At 42.1% G+C, this 21,397-nt stretch overlaps 1 protein-coding gene across 1 annotated transcript; it reads right to left on the bottom strand.

The window, feature by feature from the left end:
• Nucleotides 1–358: 358 nt before the first annotated feature.
• On the bottom strand, nucleotides 359–17,955 carry LOC311112243 (glutaminase kidney isoform, mitochondrial-like). The gene is made up of 17 exons (XM_084155289.1): nucleotides 17,541–17,955; nucleotides 12,395–12,491; nucleotides 11,806–11,924; nucleotides 10,275–10,404; nucleotides 10,062–10,141; nucleotides 9,596–9,759; nucleotides 7,861–7,919; nucleotides 5,029–5,061; nucleotides 4,866–4,924; nucleotides 4,246–4,312; nucleotides 4,059–4,109; nucleotides 2,710–2,886; nucleotides 2,211–2,342; nucleotides 2,013–2,105; nucleotides 1,720–1,781; nucleotides 1,348–1,488; nucleotides 359–763 (listed from the first exon to the last, which is right to left on the bottom strand). The coding sequence occupies exons 1-17, from the start codon at nucleotides 17,861–17,863 to the stop codon at nucleotides 607–609; spliced, it is 1,944 nt and encodes a 647-aa protein (XP_084011415.1). The 5' UTR covers nucleotides 17,864–17,955; the 3' UTR covers nucleotides 359–606.
• Between the last annotated feature and the right edge of the window lie 3,442 nt (nucleotides 17,956–21,397).

Consider the following 21,397-nt stretch of genomic DNA (forward strand, 5'->3'; position numbering starts at 1 on the left):
TTTATCCATTTTCTTCAAAAGCTGTGCCAGTGAGAGAGTCACTTGATTTCACTACAGATAAATAGTATTTACACTGAATCCATCTACCTCAGATATTATCTTAATTTCAGGGATATACACACATTACATAAATGTGCACGTTATCTTATGCATACGTTCAGGTTTTACACACTGTTGTACATAAAGAGAAATGTTTTGTGCACTTAAATGTAGAAAATACATTCCACATAGTGCCGACACACACAGAGGGAGAGTTGTGCAGAGTGAACAGTACGACATAAAAAAGGAAACAACCAAAAAAACAAAAAACATCTGGGTAAAAGTCGGTCAAAATATATTTTTTGGACACATTGTCGTCTTTGAAAATACAGAAATACAATACTTTTATACAAAATCAACAATACAGTATTATCAACAGTATACGTGACCTACCACTGACGTGACAAAGGGACCACACACTTACAGTAAATCTTCCAGATAGTTAATGGGGCCATAGAAATAGAATGACTGGAATGGACCAAGCCTCTCAGATCACATATATAATTTCAATGGGAACGTCCGTTCTAGTTATTTAATTTCTATGGATAAATAAGAGTATTAGTTGGCTCATAATAGGCCGTCAATGTTCTTCTCCGATATCTCCTTCTCTTTGTCCTCAGTGGCGCCCCCCGGTGGACTGTACTTGTTATTGTAGTCCTGGAGCATGGTCACAACATCGTGGTGTCCAAAGTGCACTGCCTCTTCCATCGGTGTGTTACCCCACCTTGATGGAACAGACAAGAGACATGGTAAACACTGCTCTTAAATGGACACATTTTATATTAGCTAGGTTTCCATCTAATTGGCGACAGATATTAATGTGAATATTCTCAAATCTGCATAAATAAAATACTTTTACCCCCCTGTGAAGTTCATCATAACTTATTTCACCTGTAGACTAATAAACTGCATGCTTTCCCAAGTCGTAGTGGGAGGACCACACAACATATCATTGTGTGACTCCAAGTTTACATCTATATGATGGTTATTATATAAATATTTGCGCATAAAAGCGTTTCCACCACCATTTCTTGCATAATACATTTTAGAGACAAAAATATCCCATCTTGTCTAGCGTATTTTGTTTTGTCGACATTTGGAAAGTTTACCAACAAATTTGCTGTTTCCATCCAGCCTGTCGGGACATTTCTTATCCAACGTACTTTACTCACATAAAAAAGTTGGATGGAAAACTGGTTACAGACAGACACTGGTTGAAAATATGTCTTCTTGTCCATTGGAGACATTGGATCTTATCTACATTGACAGACACTGGGGGGTCTTTGGGGCCATTGATTCTAAGCTCACCTGTCTTTGGGAACAGGGTTGACCCTACATGCCTCCAACAGGAACTTGACCACCTCCACATGTCCTTCTGCTGCTGCCACATGGAGGGCCGTCCTGGAGTCATAGTCCCTCTGCTCCATGTCCATGGAAGACAGAGCAAACCTGGACACATTCCACAGAAGGACAGGGATGAGTACTTTACAGCAGCCAAAACAGCACACGCCACCTCTAGTCCCCATGTAGACACACAGGGAAACCTTACAAGGTCTCTGTCTGACACAGGGCCAGATTTGGCATTTACTCTCCAAAGATGTCAAAACATGACATATTTCCTTTCATAGCTTATTTTTAAGGGCTTATTGGCCAATATGGAGATAATGCAGTGCTGTGTACCTCCTCAGTGCAGACACATCGCCAGTGTACGCAGCAAAGAGAAGATTGATGACCGACTTCACCTGAAAGACAAAGAGAGGCAGTTTGCATCAGTTTGCCTGTCCACCACTTTCCTTTAGCACCATCAGTATCTTCCAGTGGATGGCACTATTGCTTTAAAAAACACTCAGTCCAACGACAGCCTTTTCAAGGGAATAGGTTGACTACATATACATGAAGGCACCTTGTTGAACATAAGGAAGTAGAAAAAGACAGGAGAAGGAGAGAGAGGCTCCCAGTAAAACCCGACTCACCCTCTGGTCTCCGCCCTCCCTGCGAGGATCCAGCTTCTTGACAAAGTGCTTCAGGTTGTCGTAGTTGTGGAAGTTGCAAAGGGACACCAGATCCTGGAACAGAACTATCACTGTCAGGCTTTCTGCTGGTTTTCATCAATCAATCAATTAGATCATTGAAAGAGAGACAACAGAGTGAAAGCTATCAGTTTCTCGTACCGTGCAGAACTGGATGCCTCGTACACTGTTACCCAGCTTGTCCAGCGGCGGAGACCAGCACATGATACCCATGACGTTGGGCACCACCAGCAGGATGCCCCCTGCCACGCCTGACTTAGCTGGAAGTCCAACCTGCCAGACAGCATAGAGGAAGAGGTTAACAGGGAGTGCAGACAACAGTGTCAAAACATATCAGCATAAATGAACAGCAGTGGATGGACAAACATCATGAAGTGGAAGACCTACTGCAGTGTAATGTGTAATGCTTCAATGGTGGCAGATTGGAGACACAGTGGGAACAACGACAAAGAACAGCAGGCCAAAAACAGGCCAAACAGACAGTAGGAAACAACGCTAAACTAGGGGGAAGGGGGGGTAATAGGAAAATTAGGGGACTGCAAATTAGTATTGTAACTCAAATCTGGTGCAAAGTCTGTTGTACATGGTCCCTGTCAAATCAACAAATGCAGGTATTGAGGGAAGGAACTTGGAGACTCACGTGGAAAGCGAACTGTCCCGAGAAGTCATACATGCCGCAGGAGTGCATGAGGCTCAGGGTGTTCCGTACCGCCTCTGGGCCCAGCACGCGCTCGCCTGTGATTGGACAGAAGCCGCCGTTGGCCAGGGTGGCTGCCATGACGCTAGCGCTTTCACAGGTCACCTCGATGGAGCACAGCTAGAGTAGAATAGAATACTTTGAATATACCATAGGGAATAACAGCTAACAGAGAGAGAAAAACACAAACAGGATGTTTCTCCACTAAAGCCCATTGAAATGATACAGCTTCAAACTTGAACCATGTTGAAGAAAAAATGCTCACTCGATGCCCACACCAATTTACCATGTATACCTACACTGTCATCACCGCCAGTGTGTCTATGTATGCGGATGACTATACACTATACACGTCAGCTACTAAAGTGAGTGAAATCACTGCAACACTTAACAAAGAGCTGCAGTTAGTTTCAGAATGGGTGGCAAGAAATAAGTTAGTCCTAAATATTTAAAAAACTAAAAGCATTGTATTTGGGACAAATCATTCACTAAACCCTAAACCTCAACTAAATCTTGAAATTAATAATATGGAAATTAGCAAGTTGAGGTGACTAAACTGCTTGGAGTAATCCTGATTGTAAACTGTCAGGGTCAAAACCTTTTGATATAACAGTAGCTAAGATGGGGAGAAGTCCGTCCATAATAAAGCGCTCCTTTGCCTTCTTAACAACATTATCAACAAGGCAGGTCATACAGGCCCTAACTACTGTTCAGTTGTGTGGTCAGGTGCCACAAACAGGCCAGCACGGTTGGCCCTTAAATGTACATGGAGAGCTAACATTAATGATATGCATGTCAATCTCTCATGGCTCAACGTGGAGGAGAAATTGACTTCATCACTACTTGTTTTTGTAAGAAGTGTTGACAAGCTGAATGAACCGAGCTGTCGGACACCCATGCAGAGCCCAGACATGCCACCAGAGATCTCTTCACAATCCCCAAGTCCAGAACAGACTATGGGAGGTGCACAGTACTACATAGAGCCATGACTACATGGAACTCTATTCCACATCAGGTAACTGATGCAAGCAGTAGAATCAGATTTTAAAAAACATATAAAAATACACCTTATGGAACAGCGGGGACTGTGAAGAGACACACGCATATGCACACAAACGCTAGCACACACACGTACATTGTAATATTGTTGTATGGTGGTATTATACATTTTGTATTGTAGATATGTAGTGGTGTAATAATGTTATATGATGTACTGTTTTATCTTTTGTTTTATGTGTGATGTAAGTGTCTTAATGTGTTTGGAGTAGCTGCTGCCAAATACAAATACTCACCTGGAAGTAGAGGTCTAAAATGGAAGTCATGTCTGTCCCTTCTGGAAAGCACTAGAAAGAAACAACAGTGATTTGATTTGACAGTCAGACAATGCCTAGTAAATGCCTAGTAAAAATGTCTAAGTGATCTAGAAAAGGTACATTTGACTGATGTAAAATGTGTGTGCTTGTTTCAGCTGTCACCAACCTTCTTCTCCTTCAGATAGTAGCCGATAGCAAAGTTCCGATCCCCAGACTCCCTCTCTGACTGGAATCTGGGTGCAAAGAGAGTTGTGTTGTTAGTTAGCTGTTCTGTTTCAACTAAGTTCAATTCCAATTTGGTTCCAATTCTACTTCCCAAACCAGTAAAGCTATTTGTGTTGTTGACATAGCCACAGGAAGTAGTTTGGGGGTGGGGGCGGCGGCGGTGCAACATCATTGTTTTGCCCGCACTACTGACGGCTATATCGGTCTGCTAATACAGGACTAGTAAAGGCCCAGTGCACTACTTTTATTAATGTTATTACATTCTTTGACGTTATTTTCTTTTAGCAACTTTTCAGGGGGTGCTGCAGCACCCTCAGCACCACTACTTCCTGTGGCTATGGTTTTTGATGTTGTTGAGATCAAGATTTATCACTATGGTTGTTGTTTTTGTGGTGGTTATTCTAAAGCAGAATACAGTACTGATTGAAACTGATAATCATACTAAAAAATCTAATGATGAAAACAACATTGATGATAACTAAGGCATGGCACCTGGCCAATGGTGGTGAGCCAAGGTGCTGAACCAAACCACAACCCCAGTTCTTCCTCTTGAGAACTCACGTGGCATTGCTGAAACCCACATACTCGTTTCCTGCCAGCTTGTTCATGAAGTTCATGACCTGCAATACAAAGTCCAAAGGTCACAAAGTCTACCCATCATTACAAAGATGATCATCTCAAATAGTCAGGGCTAAACATAAAAGAACTGGGTAGCGTTACTTACATAATCAAATTTCTCAGCGTTGCTTGCCCCTTGCTAAAAGAGAAACAGAAAATCACATACTATCAAATTTGATATACAGTATATCACCTAGCTAGTGGGAATACCTTATGACATATTCAAATTATTCCTAGATCAAATTACCATTATCATTACAAAATCTAGCAATAATCATTATTACAAAAACTGTATGTACCCTAAAGAAAATAAGTTTAGTCCTAATATTACAAATATTTAGGATTAGTGGGCAACTAGCTAGTTGGATATGAAGGAGACTAAATGAATCATTAATCAAAGAGTCGAGGGTTTTCAAATGAGAAAATAATCTACCAAAAGACAATCGGCAAAACAATGTGTAGCCCATTCTACCAGACTGTTATGGGGATAAAATGCACCACAGGTAAATACAATTCCTTATATCTGCAATTCTGAATTAGAATATTTAACTCTAATAATACAAATAGGGCAAATAAATCAGTTAAATACATTCAAACAATAAAACACAAAATCAATCCAAAACAAAATGGCACGTTTGTACTATCACAATTTTGAAAAACATATTTTAGGATCCTTGCCTTTCTGTTTATTATCAGGTTATAAGCAGTTTGTAAACCGTTTGTAAAATGCAGGTGACAAATTATTATAACAAATCCAGATGTTGTTCAATAATTTAAAGAAAACATTTACCAACGTCATTGACCTGTGGCAGTGGTCATAATTTCCCACAGATCTTAATGCTGTAAAATATGCAACAACAAATAAACCACAAACGAGGCTTCAAAAATACATTACAACATTCCCATAGTTTAGTCCCAGATTTACCATAGGGAAACCACATTTTGAGAGACAGATCTGGTCTATATTACTGAATACATTAGATTAGAATGTGGTGGCATCCAATCAGTGGATTGATTATTGAGCCCACCATTAGCAACCGTTACAGTGATTGGTTTAAAGTTAAAATGAAGATTTAAGCAGAAAGATACCACATCATTACCCTGTCAAGTCAAATGAGTGCTATCCAAATAACCAAATTACTGATAGGCTACAAATGTAGGATCTTAATTTGATCACTCACAGCAGGAAATGCAAACTTGTAGTGTATTCAAGGTTTAAAAAGGCTTCTACATTTTGTAATTTATTTTCACTTTAAAATGTCAAGACTTGATTTGCCATAACGAAAAATGTATCAACCCCTACAAAAAAATGTCCATTAATTATATAATTCACATAATAATTCACATTTCCTGTTGCTGCAGAATTATATTCATGCTGTAGCAAACTGGCTCAAATTAAGATCCTACATCTGTATATCACTAGGTGTAATCTTTTGTGTACTGTACTATGTACCATATTGAGTACATAGTGTACAGTATGACACAAGTATCAATAAAATAAAATGTTAACATTAATTACTCCTTATAGAGTTGTTATTCCTTATAGGTGTTATTCCTATAAACTCTTAGACAGGATAATCATACAGCACCTTTCCATCAGAGTTCAACCCCAAATCAAACCAGAAAACTCAAGGCTTCATTCAGTAACTTGGCTTGGTTGTGGTTGAGATTGATGAGTAGCCAGGCCTCATCTATCTGGGTCCATATGCCATGTTACGTTGAAATATGGAACAAAGTGCTAGTCTTGTTTTGAAGGTGGTAATGTAGTGCCTACACTGTCTTCATCTAAGACAGACAGTTGTGCTGTTAAACTAGCCCCTACAGCTATATATATATGGGCTTTGGCTACATACAGTAAGAAAAAGGTACCTGCAACAGGTTGCAGCCACTAATTATTGGAGATGTAACCTCATTTCTGCAGAGAAAGAAGATCTAAAGAGCTAAGAGAGAATAGCTAAAAGTATTATTTCTCTGAATACATTGAAGGTGAAAGAGAAGTCATTTGGACAGAGTTTGTATCATTAGCTTAGTTTACGGTATGTGATTGTTGAAAGTTTAGTATGAAACAAACGTAGTTCCTCGTGTGGATATGATACATGGGCTGGTGGTGGGTTATGTAGTAACAACACTACAGAAGACTTATGCACACAACATACATGTATGTGTCCCCTCTTGGTTCTAGTCTTCAGCGAGGCACCTACAACGCATTGGAGGTGAATGTGTTTTACCCTACAATATCTCATAATAAACACACAGAGAATTCATCACAGTTTCAGCAGCAGAGGGTGCACTAGTCCCATACAGTAAGCTATTTCTAACAGCACTTCCTGACTAATAGCCAATAGCAAAGATGTTCTACTCCTCTCAGCCAATAGCCAGCCAGCAAGGCTTTGCCTCTGCCTGGTCACAGACATAAGATTTAAGCAGACGAGGGATGCACAGAACACACCCACATTTTGATCTTTCATTCATATATCAAAGCAGTTTTACCCATGATTAAATGTATGGCTGGGCTGGTTAGACCAATCTGACACGCTAGCGCTGTCTCACACAAACTCAGCCTTGTGTGTACTGTATGGGCTATGTGCATAACTGAAAGGCAGGCAGCTCACTGATGCTTTCACCAAACAAATCCCCTTTCAGCTGAATTATCTATAGTCTTAATCTCTCCATATACAGTACAGTGCAGGCTGGTAATCTGGCTAAAGCAATGAAGTCCCCCCTGTTTTTAAATGTATTTAGAATGTAATTCAATACAACTTTGTCACTCCAGAGGTGACGAGCTACGTCCAGAACTGAACTAACGTATTATGTAACCTAGCATTGGTACAACTACCCACTGTACTGAACAATGGCATGGTTCGACGTTTCTTTTTTTAAACAAATGTTTCCCCCTCAAAAAACATACATTATTATCTGAAATTCAAATGTTATTTACCTTTAGGAGGGACGTGCACACAATAGCGCCGGCGTTAACCATAGGGTTATGTGGTTTATCTGTGGAAATCAGTGTATATTACATTATAACATGTTTACAGATGCAGTGGACAGAGTATACATTCATACACAGCAAGGTTACATTTTCTTCACAATCACCACACATTACATTTACATTTTAGTCATTTAGCAGACGCTCTTATCCAGAGCGGCTTACAGGAGCAATTAGGGTTAAGTGCCTTGCTCAAGGGCACATTGACAGATTTTTCACCTAGTCGGCTCGGGGATTAGAACCAGCAACCTTTTGGTTACTGGCACTACGCTCTTAACCACTAAGCTACCTGCCGCCCTTACTCAACACATTCAATGTTCGAAGCAAATATGCCCAATGATCATGTAACTTTGAACTTGAAGTGAGGAAATTAGCAGAATAACAATCAGATGGATAATGAATGAATGCTAATGGGACCACAGCTGCCTTTGTAATCTAGAGAGCATACTAGTGATATTGAGGTACATAGCCATGAACTCACTGCTCAGTACTAGCTGCACTGTAGGTCTGTTGTGTTACGCCACTTCCCCTTCCCTATCCCCTACACCCTTTAATCTTCTTATGCAATCACACACAAAAACCAGGAAACAACAACATTCCTACCACTGCTAGCAGGTTGCCTAAACTGATTAGATAACATGGCCAATAGGAGAGAGTACATCAAAACCAAAACCGACCTGGGATTTACTGAAACCCTGTACTAAACCTGAGTCACAATCTACAGAGCTAGATAGCATCATTTACCAACCAACACAGCAATCAGAGCAATGAGTTGCATTGCCTTGATTTGATTTGAAAAAGATAAGGCTTGATTTGAGAGAGCTTGACAACTGCTGCTCTCCAGATAGCTTCTGTATGTGCTTTATACTTAAAGCTGAAATCCGCAGAAGGTGAAACATTGACACTGTTCACGGCAGCACAGTTGTTATTGCTTTTGTTTTGTTGATGAAACGGAGGAGAGGAGCATCCAGCATTGTGAAAAAAGAAAAATAAATCGCATTGCATACTTTGCTGTTCTATCGAGCGTGCAACGATGTGCAAATTTGTCAGAGGGAAAAAAACGTATTTGTTGTTGTAATATCGCAAGCTAACGTGGCAGTTTCACCAAGTACGGATTCCAGCTTTAAACTAGGATCTTATCAAAGATATGATACATGAAGTTGTTGTTATTCTCTAGGTCTATGTAGACTATTGCAGATTGAGTAGAGCGTATGGACATTGAGAGCCTATGTACTGATTCTATCCGGCTGCACCAACACCTCTCATTAAGATTACATAACATTACCATGGCAACAGACTGCACCACAGGCTGGATCACCTTTCACTGAATCACATGACAACCCACCCAGAGGGACTACTTTCTATCTATTAATCAACCCGGACAACTGCCTTGTCCAATGTATGTATACAAAATATAAATGATTCTATGAAAGGACATTATCTTTTCACAGGGGTATGCTAGGTTTGAAGTAAAATAGGACCACCTGAGCAGCACTGCATCGTAACTAACACCTCTGTTGTCAGTTCTGCGTGTGAAATGAACATCCACACAGTGAGCAGTGGAGCTCCAGACAGACTGGTGCTGCCTGCGACCATAGAAATACAGAATCTCATTCTGGAGCTCTGTAGGTTTTATGACACCAGCCACTCTAGTATTTTATATTTATATACGTGCGTCCCTCACCTTCCTCGTTAAGGAATAGTTTGTTGAAGCGCAGGCCGCTGGGCTCCTTGCCGATGAAACGGTGCACATAATCTGTCCCGTGGTCGTGCACGGCGATGGCATACTTCAGCGGCTTTACACACGACTGCAGGCAGAACGGGACTTTGGTGTCACCTGCTGTGTGTCTAAAGAAGGGATGGAGAGAGGGGATGAGTGGGGGAACCAGGAGATAAAAGCAATAAGCAGAGGAAAATTGCAACAATATGAATGAATGCCTCATTATGTAGGGTAACTAATGAGCTACTTTACAATGTGTGACATTGTCATTGACATTGTCACAATGTCAGTGACAGGAACAGGAATGCTATAACAGTTTGACAGGAACACTATACTGTAAGTCAAGGAAGTGCTCCATCTTGGTTATAGAAATACAAATGTAGGTTACTACATGTTTACTACTTGTTAAACATGACTATAGCTACTGTACCTTTGTCCATCCACAGTGCATATGGACACGGCCCAGAGGTCCGGGCTGAACCTTGCCAGCTGGGGAATGTAGTCAGCCACCTACACAACAAAACAAAACACAAGGCAACAACATATCAACACTTACCAGTCCCCATGGGCATTTAAACAGGAAATGATCATCACCACCATCACCATGCCGTCTCACTGACCCCGGGGCCTCTCCCTCACCCACCTGTCCCCCTCCCAGGTTTTTGGCATTCTCATAGAGCGCGTCGATTTCGGAGGCGAAGGACACAAAGTCGGGGATAACAAACTTCTTCCTGAAGGCCTGGGTAAGCAGCACGATGTTGCTCTGGACACACCTGGAAGAGAAAAGGAGACGGTGGTGTTTATGTTAGGTACCAGAGTCTCCTTATGATTAGTGTAACACACAGAGTCCTGTGTAACTTCAGTTGGTAGAGCATGGCACTTGCAACGCCAGGGTTGCGGGTTTAATACCTGCTGGGGCCATCCATACGAAACTCTATGCATGCAAGTCGCTTTGGATCAAAGCGTCTGCTAAATGGCATATATTACTACATTGTTATTGTACACATGATACAGGGAATAGATAACTGTGAGGAATTAGCTCATAGATTTGTATAAGATGTTATATGAAATCAGATATCTATTTACCCTGTCCTATCCCTGCTACTGTATGAAATCAGATATCTATTTACCCTGTCCTATCCATGCTACTGTATGAAATCAGATATCTATTTACCCTGTCCTATCCATGCTACTGTATGAAATCAGATATCTATTTACCCTGTCCTATCCCTGCTACTGTATGAAATCAGATATCTATTTACCCTCTCCTATCTCTGCTACTGTATGAAATCAGATATCTATTTACCCTGTCCTATCCCTGCTACTGTATGAAATCAGATATCTATTTACCCTCTCCTATCCCTGCTACTGTATGAAATCAGATATCTATTTACCCTCTCCTATCCCTGCTACTGTATGAAATCAGATATCTATTTACCCTCTCCTATCCCTGCTACTGTATGAAATCAGATATCTATTTACCCTCTCCTATCCCTGCTACTGTATGTGCCCACTGGTGTGTTTACTGTATAGGCTTCTCTTGCCTATAAATAGTTTCCTCCCAGATGGCTTCCAGTCAAAGCTACTGCAGCTCCTCTTAGCATGTTTGTGTAGCTCCTAGTGTGTTGTCTTATGATCTGTATCCTGCAGGGGGGCTTGCCTACAGAGTGGTTTCTCAAGCGGTCACTGGGCTATGTGTGCTATGTCACATGGTATGTCCTAGAGTTGTAAATAGGAACAATCTTTTTGTTGAACTACTTTAATGAAGAAGCAAATATCAGCTGATCTGGAAATGACAGTTCTTGTGATCGTAGAGATGAGTCTCTTGACAAATTGCCATTTATTATTTTTGTAACAAGGATATGTTAAGATTAATGGGATTGATATGACCTTGACAATCTGAAAGGACTAGGCTATAACATGCTTCCTTATAAAGCCTGAAAGATGATGAATCATTCATGATTTGGAATGCATTGAAATGTCCAAATGCTTCTAAGGAACCTGAATAAGTTATGGCCTACATGAACTGTGTTCAAATAAAGGAGGCACACAAATAACTAAATTACAAACAGTGCTTGACATATCAAATGACCACTAAAGCCTTCTGTTCTAGGTCTAGAGGGTTCTGGAACTAGAACTAACTTGTTCTACATCCCAGCTCTAGAGTGTCTTACTTCTTGAAGAGGTGTCGGTCCAGGTTTCCGTCTGAGGTGGTCTTCATGATGACTTTCAGGTTCTCCATACATTCCTTCAGCCGGGGGTCTCCGGTCCGAAGCCCTGTGGCTTTCAGCGCCTGCAGAAAGCATGGTTCATGTCAGGGGGCTGACGATTATCATATGTATTACATGTTTACAACATGTTTATTATGTTTAATGTCATGCTTATAACAAGGTTATAACTTGACAATTTAATGGTATATTACGCTATATTTTTTGAGGGATCCAACGTAAATGTCAAGACTAATAAGGCCTATTGAATAAACTGCTCTTCCATGCCAGATAGCGGGAGATCAACATTTCACCATAGAAATAGAATGAATTCTAATCTAACAAGAATCTAATTCTATGAATGTCAGCCCAAGCAAGGGGCCAGACATGAGTGAACTATTGCTTCCTGGTACAGCCAGAGTAGTAACAAGCCTTATATTCAGATATACAGTATAAGGCTGTGGCAGTAACTATGACACAGCAGGCACCATTGCTATACTACCATCCAGCTGGCCCAACCATGTGGCTGCCTGGTTGGCTCTGGCCTGACACTCACTGTGGTGAATTTGTGAGCTGGGATTTTTTCAGCGCCCCCGGCGATGGTATAGAATAGCAGATCCTCCAGACTGGGCAGGATGCCTGCCTTCCTTCTCCTGACACACACACACACACACACACACACACACACACACACACACACACACACACACACACACACACAAACATACAGTGAGTGAGTAACGGCCAAGGTTCTCTAAAGGCAATTGGGAACTGCAGCAGGGGGCCAGGGTTAACTAGCTATAATACTGTAGAGGAGAGGTGGTGAGTATTTGGCGTTACAGTCCCAGCTTTAAGGAAAGGGTTTGAACACTGCTTCCAAGACACCAGTCAGATAGGTTCAGTTAGAATGTCACTTGAATGGTTCAAGGAGAGTTCAGAGAATTTGAACAGACAATATCTTGTTTGCAAGGATCTTCAAACATAAATAAGGTAAGCTTTGTTGGTTTCATGTCAATTTAAATACATGCATATCAGTTACAAATTATAGTGTCAAGTTTTAGCTAATGCCCGGGGGCTTGAAGTGAGTCATCACCCTATTTACTGACTGGTATTATGCATAGCAGCTCCAAATCCGTTCCACTCACTCTGGGAGAGGAGAGTTAGTACAGTATGTTAGAGGTAGATAGATAGGACAAATACTGTAGTTAGGCCTAAAACGAGGTGTATGTATTTCATAATGATTCACCATACACCAAATCGGATCTCTGAAGGAGGTGGGTGGGAGCTCAGGCTTAGTCAGTCCCGCAATGCATCATGGGACAGACAGGCAATAGAGCTATAGTAACCCAGCTCCGTAGCCTGCCCTAGCGATTAAGAAGACGTCACAACGTTTCAAAAATGATGAAGGGCTTTAATAGAGGTAGAGGGTCAAATCCCCTCATCAGCTACCCAGGAATGACTCAGACTCCGGACACATCATGTCTTTCAGTTTGTTGTTGTTGTTGCTGTTGCTGTTGTTGTTTAATAGGATCTCTTCCATTTTGGGGGTTGTTTAAGCCGTATTCGTTAGTTTTGAGTCCTATTCTTGAATTATTATGATTCTTTATCATTTCCATGTCAAATGTTTTGATAAGGCCTATTTGATTGTGGACATTGGTCCATTTCTGGAGTCATTTCTGGATGGCTGATGCCTGCCAGAGAGGAATGCTAGAACAAACAGTCAGTGGGGGCAGCTGGGGAAGTCAAGCGCAGTCGCTTGTAGAGGCTGAGGACATTTCGAGGTAGAGAAATGAAGAGAGAGCACTCAGCAGCCGCAAGGCTTAGCCTGGAAACACTACAGTACATCTACACGAAAATGAATATATAAATTGAGACATATACTTACACACCAAGGCAAAGCAAGTGGATGAAACGAAAAAGAAGAGAAAATATGAAGAGTAAGTGAGTGGCATTAGAACAAACTCAGTGGCAGATAGGCCTACTGATAGACACACAGATTAATGGATTAACATACACATTCAATATTTAGGCCACGTCCAACACTGCACAACAACAGTGAAAACCATGGCATGGCAGAACCTGAAAAAAAATCTTTATTCCCTTCCAGCAAAGAACACCGTAAAACAAATCATTAAACTGAGGACGTATGTTGTGTTCCAAACTGCCCATATGGACATCACCCTCTCTGCTTCATGTCTCCAAGCCCTTGCCCTCACCCCAGGATAATAGGAAGTCCAAACAGACAGGCTATTAGCAGGTGTGAAACATCTGGACTGGTGCTGATTATGCTCCGTTAATTAATTCTCACTCAGCCTTAGCTGGCCTCCCCTTCCCTTCCCTTCCCTTCCCTTCCCTTCCCTTCCCTTCCCTTCCCTTCCCTTCCCTTCCCTTCCCTTCCCTTCCCTTCCCTTCCCTTCCCTCCTCTCCTCTCCTCTCCTCTCCTCTCCTCTCCTCTCCTCTCCTCTCCTCTCCTCTCCTCTCCTCTCCTCTCCTCTCCTCTCCTCTCCTCTCCTCTCCTCTCCTCTCCTCTCCTCTCCTCTCCTCTCCTCTATCTCCCTGCAGCTTTCTGAGGTCAACTGTGTGCAGCATGTAGAGAGTGTGCCTCATCAGAAGCCCTGCACGGAGCCCGCCACATAGCCTAGCCCTCGGCCTACAACAGCACGCTGCCTGCCCCACTTTTGGGTCTCTCCTGCAAAGAGCGCTTGGTCTCCCTGGCCATAGTTTCTGGTGACCAGAGGCTATGACTTGGTGTCACTGATCCTCATTAATACTTGGGAAAGCTGCCAAGCCTAGCCTACAGTCAGTGCGTTACACACATCTACTGTGCTATTTATACACTGGAGTTCAATTGAGTTCAATAAGTAAGAACAAGGCAGCGTGACTACTTCAACAGTGACCAAATTAAATGAACAATCAATGCAAAATAGAATTATTTATTAATGTGTGGGCTAGCCTGCAATTCTTGAGATGACAGTATTAACATGGTCATAGGCCTAAATGCTCGCAACTTCAAGGCAGAGCTCTGATTAATATGTTTGCGCCTGACACAAACATTAACCGACTTGATTGAGTCCTTATGGCTACCATTTTTATTCTACCCAATTTATCAGCCTGGTTTCACCGCCTCCAAGATGTCACTGCAAATTGGTCCAAAGTGCATTGATCATAGTCTGTTGACAGGAGGGAACCACAAAAATCAATCTGAGTCAGGGCAGTCTGAAGGACTCCATCTCTATTCACTCACAATATGCTGCAGCTGCACACGCTAACACAATGCAACCCAGAAACAGAAAAAACAGCTTTGGTGATGGTACTTTAAAACAGATACAATGCAAAGCCAGAAAAGGAAAAACCTTCAAATGGACCAATAGGCTTAGGCCTATAGACTGTGTATTGATAATTCCTTTCTAGGCACAAAGCTATAGGCCTACCTAGGCTACCTTCCAGCAGAGGACCCATTTGGACTGACTAGGCCTAATGTTTGTGTACCTGTGACTGAACCTACCCTGACGGAGGATGTTGTTGTTGTCAATAATGTACGACAGCTGGTTGACAACAGCTAAAGCAAATTGACCATGGATAAAACAAGAAGGGTGCCTGCTCAGCTGTGGGCAATGAGGCATATCATTACCAGTAGATGCATTTGTGTTCTGGTAAAAAGCAAACTTAATGGATGTGACAGAGAGAGCGAGCCTATTCCTGGCAGCATTAATAGCCTAGGGCGTCTCTACATCTGTCTGCAGTAAAATGCATGAGTAAACTCAGGAGTTCCTGTCCCCATTATCATGTGACTATTTTGTTTTACTCATTAGAGGGACTCCAATCACAGCACTACGTTGAGTGAGTAGGATTAGGATAGGATACCTGCAAACCTCTGTGGGAGAATGAATCAAATTGAGCCATCAAATGTTATGTATGATTAGAAACTGGGTCTAGAGAGAGAACACTCTTCTCGTTCTTCTCTGGGGCTATTGTATTACTGTTCGCTGTACCAGCTCTCCCAGGGTCAAAGGGTTATTGGTGACTATGAAATGATGCTCAAATTAAAGCCACCGACTGGGGCAATAGTAGCAATGCCCAAGTGTGACAGCTGCACAAGGGGATGGGCAGGCTTTGGCAGCAGGGAATTGTTAGGCGAGTCATGTTTTTGAAGTGAGAAATTATGCAATAAACTTGCATTACCCCAATCAGGCTAGTTGGTATGGCCTAATGATTTCACATCTAAATTGGGTGTAAGATCCCTCCAAGCCTAAAATCCCACCCAGCCTATTAAAGCTAGGCCTAAATGCTAGGAAACAGATCCATTGTCAAAGAGATGGTCATCAGGATAATACACTGTAGCCTATGTAAAGCCACATCCATTATAATTCCAAAATGGTAGCCCCCTAGATGACAGCCATCCCCATTCCCAAATCCCCACTGACTGTCACACTAGATCCAAAATGCCATTCTACCCATTCTGATGCAGCAAGCACTTCTCTGCCCAGTCTGCAGCGCCAGATCTGAGACGGTCTCCATGGTAATAGACTTCCAGGATTCTAAAGTGTCTGACTCGGCAAGATTGGCTGAGAGTAGATTTGATCAAATTATTTGCTCATAATGGACATTCAATAGCCTACCCTTTACCCAGGTCTTTTTAAATAGCAAAGTGGTCCCTGTCACCATGGACAGAACTAATATTGGACAGTTGCCTTTGGCAGTACATAAATAGTCTACCTTATCAGCTGGCCTAACACGATGAGAACAAATACTCACTATCTGATAAGATATTCATGATATGCCAGCTCAAATGGAGATTTCCAATGACAAGATGTGTCCAAAACATACAAGTTGTTGAAACACCCAACAACTGTTATTATCATGCCATTATTACCATGCTATATAGCCACCAATACACTATAGAATGAGAGAGGCTGTTCAGTATTCAAGTAGAATGACACTTATAACAGAGAGAACAGGCGGAGAGAGCTTTCTCTAGCAAACAATAAAAACACTGCTTGATGACCGACCTCCAGGTGTCATTGACTGAACACTACAGGCAATCAGGTCTCTATCTCTGGGGAGAATGAAAATCCCTTTCTGATATAGACTAAGGCCTGAAGGAATGTACCTGACTTTACAATTATTCCTGCCAGATATGAACTGTTCTATAGTCATGTTATTATAGGCTCTTACTGTTATAATAGTATTATAACATAATAATTTCTTAACATCCCAAATTAATGCATAACCTTCACCACACAGACTAGACTGCATGACTAAATGAACATAGGTCTAGGCTTATAAAGGGGGCTTATGTGAAATTCACCAACAGTTCCCTGGAAGAAGCTATTCTGCTCGATTAATTTTATGAGGCGTGAGGCCTATCTATGCATGCATCCTCCTAGCTGTATCAACACCAAAAGCAAAGACGCTGTATGAGGCCAGCACAGGTGTGCAGGACTGATGTGATATGGGTCTCATCGACTCTTCAGAACTGAAACTATCAGGACACACTGGTCAGGTTAACAACATCTCTAGACAAATGAGGACTGTATAATTTATTGCAGTTCATTAGAAACCAATCTAGCTTGCTAGACTCAGTCCATGTGATTATTCTGTATAGAACGTAAAGAACTCCCCCACAGGTAAGTATAATTGCATAGCTTAAGATACTGTCTTTCATTCTTTATCAGCTGTACCGGCTAGCTAACGGTACTCACTTCTCGGCAGCTGCCTGCTTGGTGGCGGTGTCATTGCTGGTGGCGGTGTCATTTTTGGTGTCCGTTGGCGGTGGCACCGAACCGTTATGGCTCTTGGTGGAGAGCTTCCGAGTTCCGTGGGTGTTGGTAGTGTATGGCGTAGCTCTCCATCCAACCGCATGCTGGACACACTTTACTTTGGTCACGGATCTGACATCTGTACAGGCGGTGCTAAAGCAATACGCGACTGATGGTGATGTCTTTCTGGCGATACCTGTCAAAGGGCGCTTCAGGTTGGATTGAAACAACTCCTTGAGCACTACCGAAGACCGAAAATGTAACATTTCAATCCTATCAAGCTAAATAGTGGAACGGTTTATAACTCAACTAGCTAGATATTGAATAAATATGAAGCAATATATTCCAAATGCGTTGGGTCTCGGTCGTGAAGAACCGTTCAGTCAGTGAGTCACGATTCTCAGATGTTTTCTAGTGGACAAAAACCTCTCATTCACGCCCAACTCGACTCCTATTGGCTCCTGTTAGCGCGTAAATCACCCTCAGATTGGCTGGTCTTGTTGGCTGTCATTCATGCTAATTTCCCGTGCATCATGGCTTCAAATATACCAGGTGAATGTGACCAAAGATTATGAATATACTGACAAGATACACGTCTCTCCGCCGCCCTAACTATGGGGAGTCGTTGTCCACAAATCGGCACAGCGGGCTGTCTATCCTTTCTTTGGATTGGTGGATACATCTAATTATTGTAATTTATTTTTGAATATTCGATGACGGTTGTTGACGTCAACCGCCTGTATTCAATGGCGAAAGATGCTATGCTACTAGCCTCAATCCATGAGACAACTCGGATATAAAGTGTTTTTTTCTTCCAAAGTTGCCGGGATGTCACGTGTCCTACGTGTAGAAAATAAGCCATTCATTTTTTGTTGTTGACCAAATTCGACACTCTCTCATTGACCTCCATACAGAAACTCCTTGCTTGGTGGGCGAAACAACAAGTGATTATGTTCATTGTATTTAATTACCACACCATGTTTCTGTGCTCAACTAGGTTGAATATTTGCTTAGTGAAAACTACAACTCCCTTCAGCCCAGCGTCCCATATAGTTATTGACTTCATTTCTCTTGTGAATGATTTGATTTCTCTCTAGAGAAACAGCGTGTTGGGCTCACAAAAAATCCTTAACTAAAAGGAATTTAAATAATTGAACCAACTTCGGTCAATTAGTTGTTTAGTAACCAAAATGTCGGTTAATAGCTGTCTATTAAAACTGAGTGGTTCAAACCCTGAATGCTGATTGGCTGGAATATACCCTTGTGGTATATTGGCCATATACCACACCCCATATTGCCTTATTGCTTAATTATTATTTTTTAAATCCATAAAACATATTAATATGCTACAACTGATGCACATCAATAAATAATTGCAACAAACACACTGGAAAACCAGTGAAATCGACTTTAGGCTAACTAAAGCGCGTTAGATAAAGGTCAGTGCTATCCGGTATCCTTTGGATGTCCCTACCCTAAACCCTAACCCCTTACCTTACCCTAACCTTAACCCAACCCTAACCTTAACACTTACCTTTAAAATTTCAACTTCAATGGGGTACGGACTTCCCAAGGATTCCGGATAGCATGTCAGTATGGTTGAAAGTATGGATTATATCCATTGACCTCACGCTCCGCGCAGGTCGAGTAATAATCACAAACAACAAAGTCACGCCAGTGACGTGACCGCGTGGGAGGACGGGCCCGTGGTTCATATTAAACCGTACATCAGACCACGCATTGCCTCTTATTTCTTCTTCAAAATTAGCTTAGCTGTATTGCACAAATTGACTGCTCCGCTGCTCCTGTTTTTCGGATTGTATCTTCCCAGGTGCCTGGAGGGTAAGCTAAACTCTGTGTGAGTTGTGTGTACAGCCTGTGACCTGTGGGTCAGAATGCGAAATTCGCCCTCCAAGGCTGTGTATCCGTCATCCTGGCTAATATAGGATAACCATTGGCCAGAAGGTACCTATCCCTCCAGAGGGAAAGTACCTATCCCTTTTATCAGAGGATATCAGGCTTCCTTGTCTTGTGATGACTTACCAGCTAGTGTGTTTGTTGAACACCGTACTCCTGTGCTAACCTTGTCAAGATATCTTCCACTGCCGTGCTCGTTAGAGGCCACCAGGGCACTAGAACTCTCTGCCATCCCAGGTAACTAAAACTAGCAATAAAACCAGATTCAAAAACCAGATATGATGGGGACTGTGAAGAGACACATACATTTTTGTATATAATGTTGTATTTTGCATTGTATTATGCATTGCATTATGTCATGTAGTGATATGTGATGGGAGCTTCTGCTAAATGACTGAAGTGTCATGTAAATATAGTGTTACAACCTGCAATTTAAATATACTTTTATTTGGATTTCATGTAATGAACATACAAAATAGTCCAAATTGGTGAAGTGAAATGAAACAAAATAACTTGTTTAAAAAAAAATAAAAAAACGGAAAAGTGGTGCGTGCATATGTATTCACCCCATTTGATATGAAGCCCCTAAATAAGATCTGGTGCAACCAACTACCTTCAGAAGTCACATAATTAGTTAAATAAAGTCCACCTGTGTGCATTCTAAGTGTCACATGATCTGTCACATGATCTTAGTATATATATACACACCTGTTCTGAAAGGCCCCAGAGTCTGCAACCCCACTAAGCAAGGGGCACCACCAAGCAAGCGGCACCATGAAGACCAAGGAGCCCCAAACAGGTCAGGGACAAAGTTGTGGAGAAGTACAGATCAGGGTTGGGTTATAAAAAAATATCAGAAACTTTGAACATCCCACGGAGCACCATTAAATCCATTATTAAAAAATTGAAAGAATATGGCACCACAACAAACCTGCCAAGAGAGGGCCGCCCACCAAAACTCACAGACCAGGCAACGAGGGCATTAATCAGAGGCAACAAAGATAACCCTGAAGGAGCTGCAAAGCTCCACAGCGTAGACTGGAGTATCTGTCCATAGGACCACTTTAAGCTGTACACTCCACAGAGCTGGGCTTTACGGAAGAGTGGCCAGAAAAAAGCCATTACTTAAAGAAAAAAATAAGCAAACACGTTTGGTGTTCGCCAAAAGGCATGTGGGAGACTCCCCAAACATATGGAAGAAGGTACTCTGGTCAGATGAGACTAAAATTGAGCTTTTTGGCCATCAAGGAAAACGTTATGTCTGGCGCAAACCCAACACCTCTCATCACCCCGAGAACACCATCCCCACAGTGAAGCATGGTGGTGGCAGCATCATGCTGTGGGGATGTTTTTCCATCGGCAGGGACTGGGAAACTGGTCAGAATTGAAGGAATGATGGATGGCGCTAAATACAGGGAAATTCTTGAGGGAAACCCGTTTCAGTCTTCCAGAGATCAATGACCTGAAGAGAGCTGGGACCACAGTCTCAAAGAAAACCATTAGTAACACACTACGCCATCATGGATTAAAATCCTGCAGCGCACGCAAGGTCCCCCTGCTCAAGCCAGCGCATGTCCAGGCCCATCTGAAGTTTGCCAATGACCATCTGGATGATCCAGAGGAGGAATGGGAGAAGGTCATGTGGTCTGATGAGACAAAAATAGAGCTTTTTGGTCTAAACTCCACTCGCCATGTTTGGAGGAAGAAGAAGGATGAATACAACCCCAAGAACACCATCCCAACCGTGAAGCATGGAGGTGGAAACATCATTCTTTGGGGATGCTTTTCTGCAAATGGGACAGGACGACTGCACCGTATTGAGGGGAGGATGGATGGCGCCATGTATCGCGAGATCTTGGCCAACAACCTCCTTCCCTCAGTAA

Source organism: Coregonus lavaretus, assembly GCF_964263955.1.
Source record: "Coregonus lavaretus genome assembly, chromosome: 38".
Taxonomy (NCBI): Eukaryota; Metazoa; Chordata; class Actinopteri; order Salmoniformes; family Salmonidae; genus Coregonus; species Coregonus lavaretus.

Coding starts and splice junctions, on each gene's coding strand:
- LOC311112243 (XM_084155289.1), bottom strand. CDS start 17,863: ATGTTACATTTTCGGTCTTCGGTAGTGCTCAAGGAGTTGTTTCAATCC. Junction 7,920..9,595: donor ACTATTCCTTAACGAGGAAG/GTGAGGGACGCA, acceptor TGATTTCCACAG/ATAAACCACATAACCCTATG. Junction 1,782..2,012: donor GGGAGGGCGGAGACCAGAGG/GTGAGTCGGGTT, acceptor TTTGTCTTTCAG/GTGAAGTCGGTCATCAATCT.